General features: G+C 38.8%; 1 protein-coding gene across 1 annotated transcript in view; it reads right to left on the reverse strand.

Moving 5' to 3' along the window:
• Nucleotides 1–23,218, reverse strand: part of EFCAB13 (EF-hand calcium binding domain 13) — a 175,963-nt gene that overhangs the window by 135,372 nt on the left and 17,373 nt on the right. The window contains exons 5-6 of the mRNA XM_010856564.1: nucleotides 22,659–22,741; nucleotides 16,859–17,002 (exon numbers count right to left, since the gene is read on the reverse strand). Of these exons, the coding sequence (XP_010854866.1) occupies nucleotides 16,859–17,002; nucleotides 22,659–22,741 (227 nt within the window). The remainder of the gene's footprint in view (nucleotides 1–16,858; nucleotides 17,003–22,658; nucleotides 22,742–23,218) is intronic.

The following is a 23,218-nucleotide window of genomic DNA, read 5'->3' on the forward strand; positions in this document are numbered from 1 at the left end:
TTTGCTGGCATATTGAGTGAAGCACTTTCACAGCATCATCTTCCAGGATTTGAAATAGCTCAACTGGAATTCCATCACCTCCTCTAGCTTTGTTCGTAGTGATGCTTCCCAAGGCCCACTTGACCTCACATTCCAGGATGTCTGGCTCTAGGTGAGTGATCACACCATCGTGATTATCTGGGTTGTGAAGATCTTTTTTGTACAGTTCTTCTGTGTATTCTTGCCACCTCTTCTTAATATCTTCTGCTTCTGTTAGGTCCCTACCATTTCTGTCCTTTATCAAGCCCATATTGCATGAAATATTCCCTTGGTATCTCTAATTTTCTTGAAGAGATCTCTAGTCTTTCCCATTCTGTTGTTTTCCTCTATTTCCTTGTATTGATCCTAAACAGTTATTTGTATCCAAATGCTACATTTAACATATTTAAGTGTAACTTAGACCACTATATCCCTTAATTTACCTTGATAAGGAAACACAATTCAAATAATTCCAGAGGGCAAACCACTTTGTAGTCAGACTAGATTTCCCTGGAATTCAGCATATAGTAAACATAATCATCTACAAGTCTTTAGATAAGCACAGTAGAAGAGGAAGAACTGACACTATTCATTCAACAAGTAGTTATTAGTCAAGTGAGCAAAAACAGCAGAGGAAAGAGAACTAGATGGCAGAGGAGTAGGTGGACCGTGGAGTACACCTCTCTCCAAGGATACATCAGGAATACACCTTCAGACATAGAAGTGCATGCAGAACTCCAACTGAGAACCGACAGGAGTACCTGACCAGTGGAAAAGAATATATAGAACCATGCAAAACTCGATAGGATGAAGGATCTAGGGGGAAAAACAGGAGTGTTAGCAGGACTGGACCTGCCCTCAGCAGGTCGGTGAACTGAAGCAGGGGTCTGATCCCTACAGTGGGGCAACCGTCTGAGTCAGAGAAGAAACATTTAAGGCTGAGAGTGAAACAGCTGATCAGTGACAGCCTAAACAGAATGAGAATCAGATGGTCCTTGCCACAGCCATACACACCCCAGGCAGGAACGCTGGTCTCCTGGAAGGCGCAGCAGCTTTGAGCTGGAGTTTAGGGATTGTGGAGCAATCCCAGGGCGAGGGCTGCTATTGACTTCTGAGAGATAGATTGAGGGGATGTGAGGGAGATGGTGGTGGGAAATGCCAGTGAAGGAAAGCGAGGCAACCATGGAAGCAACGCAATACACCTGAATCACGTGTAGTGGGTGGAGCCATCACCATAGCCTCTCTCCCCACACAGGCCAGCATTGGCCCCTGAACAACAGAGAGGCTGGCCCATCAAATGCCTAATGCACTGAACTACAGAGTAGGACCCCACCCAGGGTGCCCCTTTAAGTGCCTGACACACCTATCTACAGAGTAGGACCCCAGCCAGGAGTACCCCTCTATTTGCCTGACACGCCAAACAACAGAGAAGGACTCCAGGCAAAGGAGCCCTCTAAGTGTCTGAATGGGGGTAGCTACAGAGAAAGACTAGCCAAAAAGGCCTTCTGATTGCCAGCTACAAGAGGCTTTGGAAAAAAAAAGACTCTGATAGGGCCGTAACTCCTGTGGCAGAGGCAGTCTGTGTCCCTGCACACTTGGTGCTGCCAGGGTCCCCACAAGCCAAGCAGCTGCGCCACCTTCACGCTCAAGTCTCACTGGGGCAGAGCTACCATGGGCAAAAAAAAAGTCTTGCGTCTATGCACACAGGGTCGCTTTGGTCATGTCTGACTCTTTGCGACCCTGTAGACTGTGGCCTGCCAGGCTTCTCTATCAGAGAGGGGGTTCTCCAGGCAAGAATACTGCAGCATATTGGCCAATACTGGTTGCCATACCCTTCTAGAGCACTATATTTCCTGCTGCCCTAGCCACCAACCCCCCTGAGTACCTAGTGCTGCCAGAATTCCTGTGACCCAAGCAGTTGCACCACTTCCACACCTGGCCCTCACAGGGGAAAACCCAAGCCCTCCAGGGTAGCCTCAGGAGCTAAACCCCAGTGGATGACCCACATGTAGAGGTGGAAATAAAACCACAATTGAAACCCAGAGGCAGTGTGGCTAAGGAATAAGACCCCAAACTTTCCCACCATCTGTACAAGCTGCAGATTAAATCTACAAGATCAACTAAGCAGACTCTGTGTCAATGGAATATATAAAAGGCCATTGAGAGCTCCCATTAAAAAAAAATGCACTGGTTCTGATAGCTGTGGACACTGGAGGCAAGAACACACAGGAGTAGGACCAGATTAGAATCTGAGGGGCCCCCACAGCAGGTCCAGAGATCAGTAGTGTTGGAGGGCATCCTAGGGAGGTAAGGTAGACTGTGATTCCCAGCCAGGGAAAGGACTCTCGACAGCAGTGGCTCAAGAAAAACATTTATTATTCTTATTTTTTTTACTTTTTCTGTAGATACTTGCGGATTTTGTTGTGGTTTGTTTTTTTTTTCCTTTTTTCCTTCCTCTGTTGTAGTTATTGGTTTTATTGGCACTAAGAAATCCAATTAAGCTTTTGAGCTTTTTTTTCTCGGTCTCATTTTCTATTGTTGTCATAAACCTCTGCCTCTACATTGGGCTTTTGCAGTTCTGTGGAGTTTTCCTCCTTTTTTTTTTGTTTTCTCTTTATTTTTAATTTTTTAAACCTATTTTTATTTTTTCTACATATATTCCTTTGTTTGCTTTTCCTATTGTTTTATCCCTTTGCAGTTACTCTTTAACGTATATATATCTTCTTCATCTACTTCTATTTAACTTTGCATATCTATTCTTTCTTTCTTTCTTTTCTTTCTCTCCTTCCCTCTCAACATATTTGTTAGTTTTATTTTCATTGCTTTATTCCCTAATTGGCACCTTGCTTTAGTTTTGTTTTCCAGTTTGTGCTTTAATTAGTTTTGTTCTGGTAGACATAATTTTTGTTTTCCTTTGTTTGCCAGGTCAATCTATTGTACTTTATTTTTGTTGGACTGTTTTGATTTTGCTTATGGGTGTATATGTATATGTGTATATTCAGTCACACATTCTATTGTTGTTATAAACTTCTGCTTCTACATTGGGCTTTTGCAGTTCTGTGGAGTTTTCCTCTTTCCTTCTGTTTTTTTTTTTTTCTTTTTTATATTTTTAATTTTTAAAAAACCTATTATATTTTTCTACTATATTTTTCTACATTTACTCCTTTGTTTGCCTTCCCTATTGTTTTTTCCCCTTGCAGTTAATCTTTAATGTGTGTAAATCTTCTTCATCTACCTCTATTTAACTTTGTATATCTATTATTTCTTTCTTTTCTTTCTTTCCTTTTCTCCCAATATATTTGTTCATTTTGTTTTCATTGCTTTATTCTCCACTTGGCACCTTGTTTTAGTTTTGTTTTCCAATTTGTACTTTAGTTTTGTTCTTAACTGGTAAATATAATTTTTTATTTCCTTTGTTCACCAGATCAGTCTACTGTACTTTATTTTTGTTGGACTGTTTTCACTTTGCTCATGGGTGTATATGTATATGTGTATATTCCATTATTTTAGTTATTATTTGCCTGATTTTGTAACTGATATTTGTCTGGGGTTCATCTTTGGTTTCTTGTTTTTGGATATTTGCTTTAATCTCACTTCATGCATTTGTGGAATCTTCATTCCTGACCACAGATCAAGCCCTGGGCCTTTGGAGTAAGAGCACTGACTCCAAGACCTAGACTACTGAGAACTAACCCTAGGGAGTATCAAATAGTGAGAACTCACACAAAGGAAACCACTGGAATACAAGACCTGGCATCACCCAACCACCAGTAGCACCCTGTGCAGGACGCCTCATCTAAACAACAAACAAAACAAAAATACAAACCCAATCATCAGCAGACAGGATTACCACCTTACTTAGCCTTGCCCATTAGAGGAAAAACAAACAAACAAACAAAAACTCAGCACAATCTCACCCTATAGAAGCTCACAGAAACCACAGGACCAGTCTTAGGAGTGCAGAAACCAAAAGGAAGAATTCAACCTTCTTCAAGGAAAAAATTCAACTTCCCTTGAAGCCTGGGAAAGGAGACCTCAAACACAATAACCTAAAGTAATAATAATAATAATGAAAAGGCAGAGAAATATGGCACAAATAAAAGAACAAACTAGAAGCACTGAAGTCCAAATAAATGAGGAGGAAATAGGCACACTACCTGAAAAAGAATTCAGAATAATGATAGTAAAGATGTTCAAAAACCTTGAAAACAAAATGGGGAAATTGCAAGAATCAATTAACAAAGATCTAGAATTAAACAATAAACATATAGAGACAAACAACACAATTACTGAAATTAAAAATACTCTGGAAGGAATCAATAGCAGAATATCTGAAGCAAAATGAATCAGTGAGCTGGAAGATGAAATGGTGGAAATAACTTCTGAAGAACAGAATAAAGTAAAAAGAATGAAAAGAGCCAAGGACAGTCTCAGAGACTTCTGGGACCATATCAAATGCACCAACATACAAATTATAGGGGTCCCAGAAGAAGAAGAGAAAAAAAAAGGTATGAGAAAATTTTTGATGAGATTACAGTTGAAAACTTCCCCAACGTGGAAAAGAAAATAGTCAATGAAGTCCAAGAGGCACAAAGAGTCCCATACAGAATAAACCCAAGGAAAAACACACCAAGACACATACTAATCAAACTAACAAAAAATAAACACAAAGAAAGAATATTAAAAGCAGCAAGGGAGTAGCAACAAGTAACATAAAAGGGAAACCCCATACACTTAACAGCTGATCTTTCAGCAGAAACTCTGCAGGCCAGAAGGGAATGGCAGGATATATTAAAGTACTAAAAGGGAAAAATCTACAATCAAGATTACTGTACCCAGCAAGAATCTCATTCAAAATTAATAGAGAAATAAAAAGCTTTTCAGACAAGCAAAAGTTAAGAGAATTCAGTACCACCAAACTGGCTTTACAAGAAATGCTAAAGGGACTTATATAGTCAAGAAATACAAACAGGGGAAAAGAAAAGATCTATAAAATCAACTCCAAACAATTAAGAAAATGGCAATAGGAACATATATATCAATAATTACTTTAAATGTAAATGGATTAAATGCTCCAACCAAAAGACACAGACTGGCTGAATGTATACGAAAACAAGACCAATATCTATGCTGTCTACAAGAAACCCACTTCAGACCTAAAGACACATATAGACTGAAAGTAAGAGGATGGAAAAATATATTCCATGCAAATGAGAAGCAAAAGAAAGCTGGAGTAGCAATCCTTATATCAGAAAAAAATACACCTTAAAATAAAGAAGATTACAAGAGATAAGGAAGGACACTACATAATGATCAAGGGATCAATCCAGGAGGAAGACATAACAATTGAAAATATCTATGCACCCAACATAGAGGCACCTCAATACATAAGACAAACACTAACAGACATAAAAGGAGAAACTGACAGTAACACAATAATAGTAGGAGACTTAAACACCCCACTCACACCAATGGACAGATCATCAAAACAGAAAATTAATAAGGAAACACAAGTCTTAAATGATACATTAGATGAGATGGATCTCATTGACATCTTCAAGACATTTCATCCAAATGCAGAAGAATACACTTACTTCTCAAGAGCACATGGAACATTCTCTAGGATAGACCACATCTTGGGTCACAAATCAAACCTCAGTAAATTTAAGAAAATTGAAATTGTATCAAGCATCTTCTCTGACCACAATGCTATGAGACTGGATATTAATTACAAGAAAAAAAAAGTATAAGAAACACAAACACATGGAGATTAAACAACACATTTCTAAATAACAAACAGTTTACTGAAGAAATCAAAAGGGAAATCAAAAAATTTCTAGAAACAAACGACAATGAAAACACAATTCAAAACCTATGGGATGCAGCAAATGCAGTTCTAAGAGGGAAGTTTATAGCAACACAATCCTACTTCAAGAAACAAGAAAAACATCAAATAGACAACCTAACTTTACACCTAAAACAACTGGAAAAAGAACAACAACAAAAAAACATAATTAGTAGAAGAAAAGAAATCATAAAGATCCAAGCAGAAATAAATGAAAAAGAAATGAAAGAAACAATAGTACAGATTAATAAAACTAAAAGCTGGTTCTTCGAGAAGATAAACAAAATTGACAAACCTTTAGTCAGACTCATCAAGAAAGAAATAAGAATCAAATCAACAAAATTAGAAATGAAAAAGGAGAAGTTACAACAGACAATGCAGAAAACAAAGGATTATAAGAGACTATTATGAACAACCATATGGCAATAAAATAGATAACCTAGAAAAAATGGACAGGTTCTTAGAAAAGTTCAATCTTCCAAGACTGAACCAGGAAGAAATAGAAATTATGAACAACCCAATTACAAGCACTGAAATTGAAGCTGGGATCAAAAATCTCCCAAAACACAAAAGCCCAGGACCAAATGGCTTCACAGAAGAATTCTTTCAAACATTTGGAGAAGAGCTAATGCCTATCCTTCTAAAATTCTTTCAAAAAATTGCAGAGGAAGGAACACTTCCAAACTCATTCTACGAGGTTACCATTACCCTGATACCAAAACCAGACAAAGACAACACACAAAAAGAAAACTACAGGCCAATAACACTGATGAACATAGATGCAAAAATCCTCAACAAAATTCTAGCAAACAGAATTCAGTAACACATCAGAAAACTCATACACCATGATCAAGTTGGGTTTATTCCAGGGATGCAAAGATTCTTCAATATATGCAAATCAATCTATGTGACACACCATATTAACAAATTGAAAGATAAAAACTATGTATGATAATCTCAACAGATGCAGAAAAAGCCTTTGACAAAATTCAGCACCTATTTATGATTAAAACTTTTCATAAAATGGGCATGGAAGGAACCAACCTCAACATAGTAAAGGCCATATATGATAAGCCTACAGCAAACATTATTCTCAATGGTGAAAAACTGAAAGCATTCCCCCTAAGATCAGGAACAAGACAGGGGCGTCCACTTCTGCCACTATTATTCAACATAGTTCTGGAATTCCTAGCTACAGCAATCAGAGAAGAAAAAGAAATAAAAGGAATCCAGACTGGAAAAGAAAAAGTAAAGCTCTCACTGTTTGCAGATAACATGATACTGTACATAGAAAACCCTAAAGATCGTATCGGAAAATTACTAGAGCTAATCAGCGAATTTAGCAAAGTTGCAGGATATAAAATCAATACACAGAAATCACTGGCATTTCTATATACTAACAATGAAAAACCAGAAAGAGAAATTAAGGAATCAATCCTATTCACCATTGCAACAAAAATAATTAATATCTAGGAATAAACCTACCTAAGGAGACAAAAGAACTGCACACAGAAAATTGTAAGACACTAATGAAAGAAATCAAAGATGACATAAACAGATGGAGAGATATTCCATGTTCCTGGGTAGGAAGAGTCAATATTGTAAAAATGACTATACACCAAACCCAATCTACAGATGTAATGCAATCCCTATCAAATTACCAATGGCATTTTTCATAAAACTAGAACAAAAAATTTGACAATTCATATGGAGACACAAAAGACCCCAAATAGCCAAAGCAGTCTTGAGAAAGAAGAATGGAGCTGGAGGGATCAACCTTCCTGACTTCAGATTATGCTACAAAGCTACAGTCATCAAGACAGTATGGTACTGGCACAAAAACAGAAATATAGACCAATGGAACAACATAGAAAGTCCAGATATAAACCCATGCACCTATGGGTACCTTATTTTTGACAAAGGAGGCAAGAATATACAATGGGGCAAAGATAGCTTCTTCAATAAATGGTGCTGGAAAAACTGGACAGATTACATGTAAAAGAATGAAATTAAAACACTTCCTAACACCAAACATAAAGATAAATTCAAAATGGATTAAATACCTAAATGGAAGACCAGAAACTATAAAGCTCTTAGAGGAAAACAAAGGCAGAACACTTGATCACATAAGTCAAAGCAAGATCCTCTATGACCCACCTCCTAGAGTAATGGAAATAAAAGCAAAAGTAAACAAGCAGGACCTGATTAAACTTAAAAGCGTTTGCACAGCAAAGGAAACTATAAGCAAGGTGAAAACACAGCCCTCAGAATGGAAGAAAATAATAGCAAATGAAACAACTGACAAAGGATTAATTTCCAAAATATACAAGCAGCTCATACAATTCAATACCAGAAAAACAAACAACCCAATCAAAAAGTGGAGAAAAGACCTAAATAGACATTTCTCCAAAGAAGACATACAGATGGCTAACAAACACATAAAAAGATGCTCAACATTGTTCATTATTAGAGAAATGCAAATCAAAACTACGATGAGATATCACCTCACACAGGTCAGAATGGCCCTCATCAAAAAGTCTACAAACAATAAATGTTGAAGAGGGTGTGGAGAAAAGGGATCACTCTTGCACTGTTGGTGGGAATGTAAATCGATACAGCCACTATGAAAGACAGTATGGAGATTCCTTAAAAAACTAGGAATAAAACCACCATATGACCCAGAAATCCCACTCCTAGTCATATACCCTGAGGAAACCAAAACTGAAAGACACATGTATCCCATTGTTCATTGCAGCACTATTTACAATAGCTAGAACATGGAAGCAACCTAGATATCCACTGACAGATGAAATGGATAAAAAAGTTGGGATACATATACACAATGAAATATTACTCAGCGATAAAAAGGAATGCATTTGAGTCCGTTCTAATGAGGTGGATGAATCTAGAACCTATTATACAGGGTGAAGTGAGTCAGAAAGAGAAAGATAAATACCATATTCTAATGTATATATACGGAATCTAGGAAAATGGTACTGAAGAATTTATTTACAGGGCAACAATGGAGAAACAGAAATAGAGAATAGACTTATGGACATGGGGAGAGGGGAGGAGAGGGTGAAATGTATGGAAAGAGTAACATGGAAACTTATATTAGCATATGTAAAATAGATAGCCAACAGGAATTTGCTGTATGGCTCAGGAAACTCAAACAGGGGCTCTGTATCAACCTAGAGGGGTGGGATGGGGAGGGAGATGGGAGGGAGTTTCAAAAGGGTGGGGATATATGTATACCTATGGCTGATTCATGTTGAGGTTTGACAGAAAACAAAAAAATTCTGTAAAGTAATTATCCTTCAATAAAAAAAAAAATAGCACAGGAAGGACCTCTGAGAATCCTCTATGCTATAAAACAACGAGAACACTGGCAAAAATGTCAAAGTAAACTTTTTCAACCCTCTGGAAATCAACCAAAGGCTTACAACAACCCAGGGGATGTTTTTTCAAAAAAAATGTCTGACTCTCCTTAAGAACACTGAGCTTTGTGGCATTTTAACTTGCTGTATTCCCACCTTCCCTTCCCAGGGGCTACCAGGAGCCTTGAAAACCAAGAGTTGAAAACTGCAATGAAAACCAGCAACCAAAAATCCAGTGGAGAAAAAAGAGGTTGGAACTTCTTCAAAGTGCCATTCCCTAAGAACTGCTATTATTAGACCTGTCTGGTGGTTCTCTGGAAGACCCTACTTTCAAATCTGTTCTTATATAAACTGACTCAAAGCTTTCCCAGTGCAAACAGATTTTTCCCTGGGAGAATTCACCAAAAACAGAGATAACTGTTTACCATCACAACTGCCAGTAGTAATGGAAACGGAGCAAACAATAGGCTAACAAACAAACTTATGAGGAAAATCTGGGAAATGATATTTCCATAGGTGGCTTTGAAAATCTCCAACATACTTCTAGAAATCTAGATGGCTACACACAAGGGTCGAGCTGTACAGATACTCAGGAAAGACTTGAGAACATCCTAAACTCTCCTGAGAAAAATGTATGCAGGTCATGAAGCAATAGTTCAAACTAGACATGGAAAAACAGACTGGTTCAAAATTGGGAAAGGAGTACATCAAGGCTGTATATTATCACCTTGCTTACTTAACTTATATGCAGAGTAAATCATGCAAAATGCTGGGCTGGATGAAGCACAAGCTGGAATCAACATTGCCAGGAGAAATATCAATAGCCTCAGATATGCAGATGATACCACCTTAACAGTAGAACTGAAGAGGAACTAAAGAGCCTCTTGATGAAGGTGTAAGAGGAGAGTGAAAAAGCTGACTGAAAACTCAGCATTCAAAAAATGAAGATCATGGCATCCAGTCCCATCATTTCATGGGAAATAGATGGGGAAACAATGGAAACAGTGACAGACTTTATTTTCTTGGGCTCCAAAATCACTGCAGATAGTGACTGCAGCCATGAAATTAAAAGACTCTTGTTCCTTGGAAGAAAAGCTATGACAAACCTAGACATAATATTAAAAAGCAGAGACATCACTTTGCCAACAAAGGTCTACCTAGTTAAAGCTATGGTTTTTCTAGTAGTCATGCATGGATGTGAGAGTTGGACCAGAAAGAAGGCTGAGCACTGAAGAATTGATGCTTTTGAACTCTGGTGCTGAAAAAGGCTCTTGAAAGTCCCTTGAGCAGCAAGATCAAACCAGTCAATCCGAAGGGAAATAAATCCTTAATATTCACTGGAAGTGGAGAAGGGCATGGCAACCCACTCCAGTGTTCTTGCCTGGAGAATCCCACGGACAGAGGCGCCTGGTGGGCTACAGTCCATGGGGTCACAAAGAGTCAGACATGACTGAAGTGACTTAGCACTTAGCATGTTCACTGGAAGGACTGATGTTGAAGCTGAAGCTCCAGTACTTAGGCCATCTGATGCAAAGAGCTGACCTACTGGAAAAGACTCTAACACTGGGAAAGACTGAGGGCAGGAGGAGAAGGGGATGACAGAGGATGAGATGGTTGAATGGCAACATTGACTCAATGAACATGAGTTTGAGCAAACTCTGGGAGATAGTGAAGGACAGGGAAGCCTGGTGTGCTATATAGTCCATGGAATAGCAAAGAGTCAAAAATGACTGAGCAACTAAACAACAACAAACTCTTACTACTGGCTTATCTTGAGGAGATACACAGGAAGGAAGTGAAGGCTAAGGCAGAGTTGAGAAACTATCTGGCTAGGTATTGAAGGCATGTCCCAATGTACACACTGGCTCTCCTCTACCTAATAATTTATAACTCATTTTTCCTTATAAAGGTATGATAAAGACACATGCACACATGTATATGTAAATATAATATCAAATAAATATATAATATAAAAATATAAGAAAAGTTACAATCATTGTGGAATTGTTTACAATAGTAAGGTAATTAAAACCAATTAAATATTCAACATTATAGGGTTAAATTACAGTATATCTACATTTTCAGATACCATGTAGCTATTTGAAAATGAAAGGCTAAAATAAATAAAAAATTTTTTTAAGTTTTAATAAAAAAAAATAAAAGGCTGACCTGTATCTACTGACATGGAAAACTTTTCAAGATATATTACTTATTTTTTAAAAATCATACTAGAAAACAATGTATATAGCATGACTCTTTTCTCTTAAAGTAGATTATTTCTATTTTTCCCTTTTTTAGAGGGTCTCGATTCCTAAATGTATGCTTCATCTTTTCACCAGCTTCTGTGAGATCAAAGGGCTTCCACTGTGGCTCAACTGGTAAAGAATCCACCTGTAATGTGGGAGACCTGGGTTCAATCAACCCTCTGCCTAAAAATTGGTAACTTATCTCATCTTACAAAACACACATATATATATTCATAATTGAATACAAAATGGATTCTAAGGTCAACATTAAATTATAGGAGGAATTAAAGAGTGTCTTTCACATCTTTATACACTTAAATATTTCTTGGATATTTTATAAAAATAACATTCAAGAATTATGTATGTTGATTTAAAAGGAAAAAAAGAAGCCTGGGACTTCCTGATTAGTCTCAGAACATGTGGCAATAAACAGAAATAAGGTCAAAATAGGAAACCAGGAATTGAAAACCAAGGAATGTAAGAGAGCAAGTAAGCTATTCTTTGCTGCGGTACAGCAAGTAGGCAGTACCTAGAAGTCCAAACAAACATATAAATCTACGGTCAGGAAAAGTTACCTGTAAGGCAAAAACCAAGGAGACAAAGGAGAATCCCAATCGCCACAGGACTTAATCAAAATGCCAAGTAGGAAGTAAGGAATTAAAAAAGAAAAAGCAAACCAAGCACCATGTCTATATTAATCACGGCTTCATATGGTAGGCATTTAATAACATTTATTACATTAATGAATCAGTAAACTTTGAAGAGTTTTTCTTGTCTCTTGTTTGCTTACTCGGGAATATTGACCATCACGTTCATTTATCCTTGATTCTAAGAGAATGCAGTTTGGCTGACAATAAATATATATAATCCCAATATATGTAATCTTCTATAAGCACAGAAACTTGATCTTGCCTAAGGGAAAAACAAAAGGACTGCTAAAATTAGATCATGAACACTAGAGATTGCAGGCCTTTGGAAGCACTATTTCTATCATTAACATGAATAGTCCTTTCAACTATTTTCTTTACAATTTATATGCAGTGCAAGCTAAAAGCTATTAGGAGACAATTCAGTATCTGAAAACTTGAGGTAGAAATTCATGCAGATTCCAGGCAATGGGAAAAGAACTGTCAAGGGTAGACAAGAAAACAGATATGAGTCTTCAACAGAAGGGGAAAAAAATGAACTAAGGCATGAAGTAAGAATGCAATTGGCAGGTATGGAGATTTATGATTAACTGGAGCCTGGGGGAAAAAGGCAAATGGTTGTCTGAGGAGGCCTTACAAATAACTGAGAAAAGAATAGAAGCTAAAGGCAAAGGAGAAAAGGAAAGATATACCCATTTGAATGCAGAGTTCCAAAGAATAGCGAGGAGAGATAAAAAGCCTTCCACAATGATCAATGCAAAGAAATAGAGGAAAACAATAGAATAGGAAAGACTAGAAATATCTTCAAGAACATTAGAGATACCAAGGGAACATTTCATGCAAAGATGGGCTCAATAAAGGACAGAAATGGTATCGACCTAACAGAAGCAGAAGATATTAAGAAGAGGTGGCAAGAATGCACAGAACTGTACAAAAAAGATCTTCACGACCCAGATAATCATGATGGTGTGATCACTCACCTAGAGCCAGACATCCTGGAATGTGAAGTCAAGTGGGCCTTAGGAAGCATCACTATGAACAAAGCTAGTGGAGGTGATGAAATTCCAGCTAAGCTAAGCTATTTCAAATCCTAAAAGATGATACTGTTAAAGTGTTGCACACAATATGTCAGCACATTTGGAAAACTCAGCAGTGGCCACAGGACTGGAAAAGGTCAGTTTTCATTCCAATCCCAAAGAAAGGTAATGTCAAATGTTCAAACTATCACACAATTGCACTCATCTCACATGCTAGTAAAGTAATGCTCAAAATCCTCCAAGCCAGGCTTCAACAGTATGTAAACCATGAACTTCCAGATGTTCAAGCTGGATTTAGAAAAGGCAGAGGAACCAGAGATCAAATTGCCAACATCTGTTGGATCATCAAAAAAGCAAGAGAATTGCAGAAAAACATCTACTTCTGCTTCATTGACTATGCCAAAGCCTTTGACTGTGGGGATCACAATAAACTGTGGAAGATTCTGAAAAGAGACTGGAATACCAGACCACCTGACCTGCCTCCTGAGAAATCTGTATGCAGGTCAAGAAGCAACAGTTAGAACTGGACATGGAACAACAGCCTGGTTCTAAATCAGGAAAGGAGTATGTCAAGGCTGTATATTGTCACCCTGCTTATTTAACTTATATGCAGAGTACACACTCATGAGAAATACAAGGCTGGATGAAGCACAAGCTGGAATCAAGATTGCCAGGAAATATCAATAACCTCAGATATGCAGATGACACCACCCTTATGGCAGAAAGCAAAGAAGAACTAAAGAGCCTCTTGACGAAAGTGAAAAAGGAGAGTGAAAAAGTTGGCTTAAAGCTCAACATTCAGAAAACTAAGATCATGGCATCTGGTCCCATCAAGTCATGGCAAATAGATGGGGAAACAATGGAAACAGTGACAGACTATTTTCTTGAGCTCCAGAATCACTGAAGATGGTGACTACAGCCATGAAATTAAAAGATGCTTGCTCCTTGGAAGAAAAGCTATGACCAACCTAGACAGCACGTTAACAAGCAGAGACATTACTTTGCCAACAAAGGTCCGTCTAGTCAAAGTTATGGTTTTTCCAATAGTCATGTATGGATGTGAGAGTTGGACTATAAAGAAAGCTGAGCACAGAAGAACTGATGCTTTTGAACTGTGGTGTTGGAGAAGACTCTTGAGAGTCCCTTGGACTGCAAGGAGATCCTACCAGTCCATCCTAAAGGAAATCAGCCATGAATATTCATTGGAAGAACTGATGCTAAAGCTGAAATTCCAATACTTTGGCCACCTGATGTGAAGAGCTGGTTCATAAGAAAAGACCCTGATGCTGGGAAACATTGAAGGCAGGAGGAGAGGGGGACGACAGAGGATGAGACTGTGGGATGGCATCACCGACTCCATGGACATGAGTTTGAGTAAGCCCCGGGAGTTGGTGATGGACAGGGAAGCCTGAAGTCCACGGGGTCGCAAAGAGTCGGACACGACTAAGCGACTGAACTGAACTGGAGCATGGGGTTCTTGTCTGGGAAAAATTTATGGAGAAAGGAAGAGCAGCAAGCAAAATTATGAAGAAGTGAGGACCAGAAGCATAAGAGTTTGGCCTAAGAAGAGCAGCTAAATTTTTGAGATAATGACATGACAAAAACTGTGTTTTAAGAAAATTGGTCTCGTAGTTGTGTACAGGAAAAAGTAGAGACTGGGGACAGAAAATTAGGATACCATGGCAGAGATCCAGGTTTTTTAGTGCCTTTTATAGAATAGCCCATGCCTAATTTTTCTCAGCCTGGACTACTAGGGCAAAAAGGAGTTAAGAAATTCTGAAAAAACATAAATTCATATAACCACCCCACCCTAAAATCAGTTACTATCAAAAATAATTTTCTTCTATAATTCTGAAGAAAATATTTTTACCTGGATCCTGAGAGACCAAGTAACAGACATCATTCACAGCCTTAAGGAATTCTGAAAAATCCAGCATTCCATTAACTATAAGAAATGATTCAGAAAAAGAAAGAAAAAAACTCCATGAGCAAATTTATCAGCAGATTCACTAAGCATATAAGATAAAAATACAAACTAAAAATGTAACTAGAATTAACTGACATTAGAATACCATAGTCTATACACAAGAGCAGTCATGTGGTAGTTCTATCTTTAGTTTTTAAGGAACCTCCATACTGTTCTCCATAGTGGTTATACCAATTTACATTCCCAACAATGGTGTAGGAGGGTTCCATATTTCCACATCTTATCCAGCATTTATTGTTTATGCACTTTTTGATGATGGCTATTATGACCTGTGGCTCCCTTAATAACAAGCTTTGAATGGTCTGTAAATGTAAGGCCTTCTCTATTATCTACTTCTTTGATTCAAGTATCAAATATTGAGTGCAAAAATATATTTTTTTTCTAGGTTTCTGTTGTTGTTCAATAGTCCAGTCATATCCAATTTCTCTAGCTACTTAAAGTGTAATTTATTAGGGTTTTATTTTTATGTCCTTAAACAAGAGTGATGTTGAACCTATTCATATATAATTATTGACTATATGTGTTATATTTTATGTGAAATACTTGTCCATGTGTTTTGCCCTCTTTTCTATTTCATTATTTGTTATCGATTTGTATGAATTCTTTACACATTTTGTAAACTAATCATTTGTCAATTGTGTGAATTGCAAATATCCCCAAGTTTGTAACCTGTCTTTTCACTTTCAGGTATCTTTTTAAATATGCATGCTAAGTTGCTTCAGTCATATCCAACTCTTTGCAATCCAATGGACTGTAGCCTACCAGGTTCCTCTGTCCATGGGATTCTCCAAGCAAGAATATTGGAGTGAGTTGCCATGCCCTACTCCAGGAGATCTTCCCAATCCAGGCAACAAATTTTAATATAATTAAATATATCAAATATATTAATCTCAAACATTTTTTGCCTTAAGAAACTTTCCCTATCCCATGCCATTTCATACTAAGGCAATTAGCAAAAATTAAAAGTCTAAAAAGATCAAATGTTGATGACAGCATGTCATAACCCAACCTAGCAATCAATCAATCCAGTCATGTGTATCTGAGGCCCAATTTTTTAATATCATTATTGTAAATGTGCACAGATGTTTTCTATAACATTTTAAAGTTTAGCTTTTCTATCATTTGTAATTAATCTGACCATGGCAAACCTAGACAGTGTATTAAAAAGCAGAGACATTACATTGCTGACAAAGGCCTATATAGTCAAAGCTATGGTTTTTCCAATAGTCATGCATGGATGTGAGAGTTGAGAAGAAGGCTGAATGCTGAAGAATTTATGCCTTTGAATTGCAGTGCTGGAGAAGACTCTTGAGAGTCCCTTGGACTACAAAGAGATCAAACCAGTCAATCCTAAAGGAAATCAGTCATGAATATTCCTTGAAGGACTGATGCTGAAGCTCCAATACTTTGGCCACCTGATACGAAGAGCTGGCTCATTAGAAAAGACCCTAAGGCTGGGAAAGATTGAAGGCAAAAGGAGAAGGGGATGACAGAGGACAAGATGGTTGGATGGCACCACTGACTCAATGGACATGTTTGAGCAAACTTGGGGATATGGTGAAAGACAGGGAAGCCTGGTGTGCTGCAGTCCATGGGGTTGCAAAGAGTTGGACATGACTGAGTGACTGAACCAAAAACAACATATAACTTATGTCCATGACTGTACACCCCTAAACTAATAATGAAAACATAAAAACTTACCATCAATATCAATAGTCTTCAGTGCCTTTCGCATTTCTGTGTCACTTATAGAGATCTTCAAGACGCGATGGATCATTGGCAGATCATTCACATAAATCTTACCACCTCGAATTTTACTAAAAATTTTACAGGCTTTCTGAAGTGCTGAATACACATAACAAAACAGTTAATTAATTCAAGGGAATAATCATTTATTCTCCCCATCCTCTTCGGGGTCGGGGCTGAGGGGCAGGTGGGGGACAGTCACTAAAGAAAACAGAGGAGCAAATCTTTGTGTTTCAACTCTTTGCTTTAACATCAGTCTTATTTCTTAATTAGGTATGTCTGGAGCCAGTGACCTCTAAACCTATGAGTTTCTAAAGAATTCTCAGAAACTACCAGAAAACTCATGCAAGGCTCACATAAGCAAAGGCTTCCACAACTTTTCCTGGGCATGTTAAACCTTTCTCTGCTGCCTTATAACTTGTGTGTGTATCAGTCAAAGCTCTTGCTATTCTGACTACTTGCATGTCAGTATCCTTCAGTTAAACAGCTAATAGAGGGCAAGATTTTTCATTCTTCAAGTCCCAGAATCTACTTCAGAACAGATTCTCAAAAAATGTCTACTGAACTAAATTGGGTTGAATTCACCTTGTTTTCAGAAAAAGAGGCAACAGATAACAGTCATAAATACCAGAAAAAGACTTTTAAAAAGACACTAATGACTTTACTAATAGAAGTTTCACTAAAGTATTTGAGGTGGAAACCAGATTTCAGTGAAGTAATGGCAACCCACTCCAGTACTCTTGCCTAGAAAATCTCACAGGCGGAGGAGCCTGGTAGGCTGCAGTCCACTAAGGTCACTAAGAGTTGGACACGACTGAGAGACTTCACTTTCACTTTTCACTTTCATGCATCGGAGAAGGAAATGGCAACTCACTCCAGTCTTCTCGCCTGGAGAATCCCGGGGACGGCAGAGCCTGGTGGGCTGCCGTCTACGGGGTCGCACAGAGTCGGACACGACTGAAGCAACTTAGCAGCAGCAGCAGCAGGAAGTAAATACTAAAGCAGTACTAAAGAATGTTCAAACCTTTGGACATTTGCACTCATCTCCTGGGTTAGTAACATCATGCTTAAAATCTTGCATGCTAGGCTTCAGCATTACGTGAACCAAGAACTTTCAGATGTCCAAGCTGAGTTTAGAAAAGGCAGACGAACCAGACAGCAAATTGCCAACATTCGCTGCATCATAGAGAAAGCAAGGGAATTTCAGAAAAATATCTACCTCTGATCACTGACGGTGCTAAAGCCTTTGATTATGTGGATCATAACAAACTGTGGAAAGCTCTTAAAGAGATGGGAATACCAGACCATCTTATCTGTCTCCTGATAAATCTGTATGCAGGTCAAGAAGCAACAGTCAGAAATGGACATGGAACAACAAACTGGTTCCAAACTGAGAAAGGACTATGACAGGGCTGTCTGCTGTTTATTTAACTATAAGCTAAATACATCATAGGCATTTCAAGATCTTTCTGTGTTGTTGGGTGTTGTCATTATAGACATGCCTGAACCGGCTAAGTCTGCTCCTGCCCCTAAAAAGGGCTCTAAAAAAGCTGTGACCAAGGCCCAGAAGAAGGACAGCAAGAAGCGCAAGAGCAGCCGCAAGGAGAGCTACTCCGTGTACGTGTACAAGGTGCTGAAGCAAGTCCATCCAGACATCGGCATCTCGTCCAAGGCCACGGGAATCACGGACTCCTTCGTCAACGACATTTTCGAGCACATTGCTGGCGAGGCATTGTGCCTGGTGTATTACAACAAGCACTCGACTATCACATCCAGGGAGATCCAGACCGCCATGCACTTGATGCTACCTGGGGAGCTGGCCAAGCACGCCGTGTCCGAGGGGACTAAGGCTGTCACCAAGTATACCAGCTCCAAGTAAATATAATATGCCTAGCTGCTGTTAACAGAGAAGGCAATGGCACCCCACTCTCAGTACTCTTGCCTGGAAAATCCCATGGATGGAAGGCCTGGTGGGCTATAGTCCATGGGGTCACTAAGAGTCGGACACAACTGAGCGACTTCACTTTCACTAAGTACATCATGAGAAATGCCGGGCTGGATGAGTTACAAGCTGTAATCAAGATAGGCAGGAGAAACATCAACAACTTCAGATATGCAGACAATACCACTCAATGGCAGAAAACGAAGAGGAACTAAAGAGCCTCTTGATGAGGGTGAAGGAGGAGAGAGAAAGAGTTGGTTTAAAACTAAATATTAAAAAAACTAACATTATGGCATCCAGTTCCATTACTTCAGCCTGGATGAAGTAATAACCAATGCCATGGACATGAACTTGGGCAAACTTCGGGAGATGGTGAAGGACAGGGAGGCCTGGCGTGCTGCAGTCCATGGGGTTGCAAAGAGTCAGACACAACTGGGCGACTGAACAATAACAGGAAGTAAACAGTAATTAATGAAAACAGCTCTTTCAATAAGCTTCTCTGAAAGAGTATAAAGCTGACAGAGCATCATCTCTAAGGAAGCAGAAGAAAATAAAATTGAAAAAAAGAGAAGTGAAAGGATTGGTCTTGTGAAAGCGACTCTTTCTCAATGAGACAATACAGAAGGCTATGGATTTCGTTTATAGTCAAGGAGTTCAGGAAGATTCTGCCAAACAGTCTTTATTAACTCTCTATGAAAAAGCAATGTCATCTCTTAAAATTGAAAGACTAGGTGATAGGATTTGAAGAGAGCAATGAAGATGTGAAATAAGTACAGGAAGAAACAGGAGAGGGATCTGATCAAAACAAAAGGGAATACCAACTGGTGCTAAAGGCAGCTCAGGTTGGAAATCATATATTCACAGGGGCACCAAATGAGGTAGTCTATGAAATAAAATTGTAAAATAAAAACAACTGCAAGTATAAGAGACTGTGAACAGAGAACAAGACATTAAAGTCTGAGGTTTCAACATTATAACAATGATCAAATTGTGGACATCAGGGTTGGTGAGAGAAATTGAAGTAAAATAATTAGTTTTAAAAAGTATTGTATTAGTATTACATTAATCAACCACTTGGACACCAAAGATGTCTTTAAAGACATTAAAGATAGGTGGCCCTGCCTCTCAAGAAAGACTGACCAGAATACCTGGAAAGCTACTTGGGGTCAGTTCTAATACTCCATCTAGACAAGGGAGCTAATTCACATCTCCATTCAATGCTAAGTTGTAGCTCTTGGTTCTGCCTGACCAGAAAGCCTGGCCAAAACACCCAGGAAGCTATGCAACCCAGCAATCCTCGAATGTAGAGTCCAGCAAGCAGAACTGATCATCCACAGAAAAAGTCAGTGCCCTACTTTAGCCAGGGAACTTGGGGCACAGGTCTGCTTGAGTCAAGACCACAAACAAAAAGCCTTTCCAGCCTTGGAGCTGGTTCTCCTGCTTACCCAGATAGAGGAAGTAATTCACAGCCCATTGCACTGCTGAATGGAGCTTCTGGCCCCGCCTGACCAGGAAGCCTGGCCTGAACACCTGGGAAATGACTTGGTCCAGCAGTACTTGAGCAGATAGCCTGGCTAGTGGGTCTGTCTGCTTGCAGAAACAAGCCAGCAACTGCATCTGGCCAGGGTACACAGATCTACCTGATTAACTCCCCAAACAAGAGTCTTATCAGCCTTGGAGCCTGTTCTATTGAATATAAACTCCAATCCTATTAACTAAGAATCCTAAACAGAGCTCCTGGGAATCTCAGTAGCCCACCCTGAAGTCTCTATTACATTGGCATTTGATCAGAAAACCCAACCAGCAACTCTGCATCTGCAAAGCTAAGATGGTGGCCTTGTCTGTCCAGGGAGTTTGGTGCAGAGATCTGTCTGATTTGATTCCCAAATGAAGAGCTTTGCCAGCCCTGGGGACCTATCCTTCAGTCCCAACCAGGGAGGAAAATAATTTATAGCCCCATCAAAAACTGAATAAAGCCTCCAGTCCAATTTGACCAAGAAACCTAACCATAACTCCTGAGAATCTGTATACACCATTTTGCAACTCCAATTACAATGGCACTTGAGTGGAGAACCCCACTGCTGGCCCTACCTGTCTGCAGACAGGATGGTAGATCAGTAGACCAGGGAACTTGGTGCATATATCTGCCCAACTTGATACCCAAACAAACCTTGCAGGTCTTAGGGTCTGTATGGTACCTTGCTCAGCAAGGAACCTAATTCATAGTCACAACACACTGCTGAACACAGCCTTTAACCTGCCTAACCAGGGGACTTAACCAGAGCACACGGGGAGCTGTATAACCCATCCTATAGCCCTCTTTACAGTAACAGTTGAACAGATAGCCCAGCCCAGGGTTTTCCCTGTCTACGGAGCAAAACTGGGGCATCTAACTAGGAAACTCAGTGCTGTCTAGCCTGATTCGGATTTCCAAACAATAAGCAGTGCATTCCTTTAGGACCAGTTCTATTGCCCTGCAAAACTCAGAAGTTAATTCATAGCCCTGCCTACTACTGAGTATAGTATAGTATAGTACCTACTACTGAGTATAGTATAGTACTGAGTATAGCCTGATTCGGATTTCCAAACAATAAGCAGTGCATTCCTTTAGGACTAGTTCTACCGCCCTGCAAAACTCAGAAGTTAATTCATAGCCCTGCCTACTACTGAGTACAGTACCCAGTCCTGAATGACCAGAGAACCCAGGCAACACAGAACCTTTCCTATAGCTTCATTTAGGGGACGAACCAGAAGTTCTAGCCAGCTGTTCTCAACCAGTGCATCCCCTCCCCAATCTTAGAACATGAGCAGTGGCCTAGCCCCAAAATAGACTCTGATAGCAAGACCCACCTTCCCAAGGACATTGCCAGTTAACACATCTGGCAGAAACTAAATAGAAACTAAGCTGACTGGTGAAAAACTGTCTCTGCTAAAGCAAACCAGTAATATCTGGAAAAGGAGGTCACTTACTCAAATGTAGATGCCACATAAGGAATCAAAGATAATGAAAAATTACATAAACGTGACACTACCAAAGAAAACTAATAAAGTTTCAATAACTGGCCCTAAAGAAATGGAAATCTATTAAGTGTCAGCCAAAAAACAAGAAGCTCAACAAAGAAACAGAAAATATTAAAAAAAAAAAAGAAAAGAAAAAGAAATCCTAGAACTGAAAAATACAGCCAATTGAATGGGAAAATTAAATAGCTTTAAAAACAAACTGAACCACATAGAAGAAAGAATCTAAAAGAAAGAACATTTAAAATTACCCAGGCAAAAAAAGGAAAAAAGAGCAAAGAGATACTATAGGACTTATAGGACACAATCAGAAGAAACAATATCTGCATTACAGGAATTCCAGGAAGAGAAGACAAAAAGAAAGAAACAGAAAATATATTTAAAACAACAATGGCTGAAAACATCCCAAACTTAGGAAGATAAATGGACATCAAATCCAAGAGGCCTAAAGGATCCCAAAAAAGTTTGAACCCAAATAAGGTTACACAAAGACATTTTATAATTAAATTGTCAAAAGTCAAGAACAAAGAAAGAACTTTGAAAGCAAGGAGAGAAAAGAGACAAGAGAATCCCATAAGGCCATTGGCAAATTTTTCAACAGAAACTTTTCAGACCAGGAGAGAATGTGATGATATACTCAAAATACTGAAAGAAAAAAAAAAAACTATCAAGCAAAAAAACCCATCCCTTTAGAAAGCCATCAAAATTGGAAAGAAAAAACCTAGATTGTCTCTTTGAGAACACAGAACATATAATCAGGAAATTTATTCAAAAAATTCTGAAACCTATTATTACCACTTAATTCTTCTGAGTAAAAGCGTCCTTCAGGTACTTCATCATATAGTGTCTGGTAAAGGTTAGAAGGTTTTTCATCTTTCCTGTCAAAGAAACAGCCATATCAAAAAGCAATAAAACAAAAACCCCACAAAACATTTATGTCACTTTGCGATATGTAATATTTTGCCATTAAAATTTAGCCTGAAATACTCCAGTCTCTTACACTCCATAGAAACCTTTCTTTAAAAACTGTCCAAGAGATTATCAGTTATTACATATTCTTCACCCTAGAATTCTCACTTATTTCTTTTAGGTATATCTCTATGGAGCAGATTTACCCTAGTCAATATATAATATCTCTTGGCTGTGGTCCACTTTTTCCTATTCCCAAACTCCAGTACTTTGGCCACCTCATGTGAAGAGCTGACTCATTGAAAAAGACTCTGATGCTGGGAGGGATTGGGGGCAGGAGGAGAAGGGGACAACAGAGAATGAGATGGTTGGATGGCATCACTGACTTGATGGATGTGAGTCTGAGTGAACTCCGGGAGTTGGTGATGGACAGGGAGGCCTGGCGT

The sequence above is a fragment of the Bison bison genome, unplaced genomic scaffold (genome assembly GCF_000754665.1).
Source record: "Bison bison bison isolate TAMUID 2011002044 unplaced genomic scaffold, Bison_UMD1.0 scf7180017864371, whole genome shotgun sequence".
In the NCBI taxonomy this organism is placed as follows: Eukaryota; Metazoa; Chordata; class Mammalia; order Artiodactyla; family Bovidae; genus Bison; species Bison bison.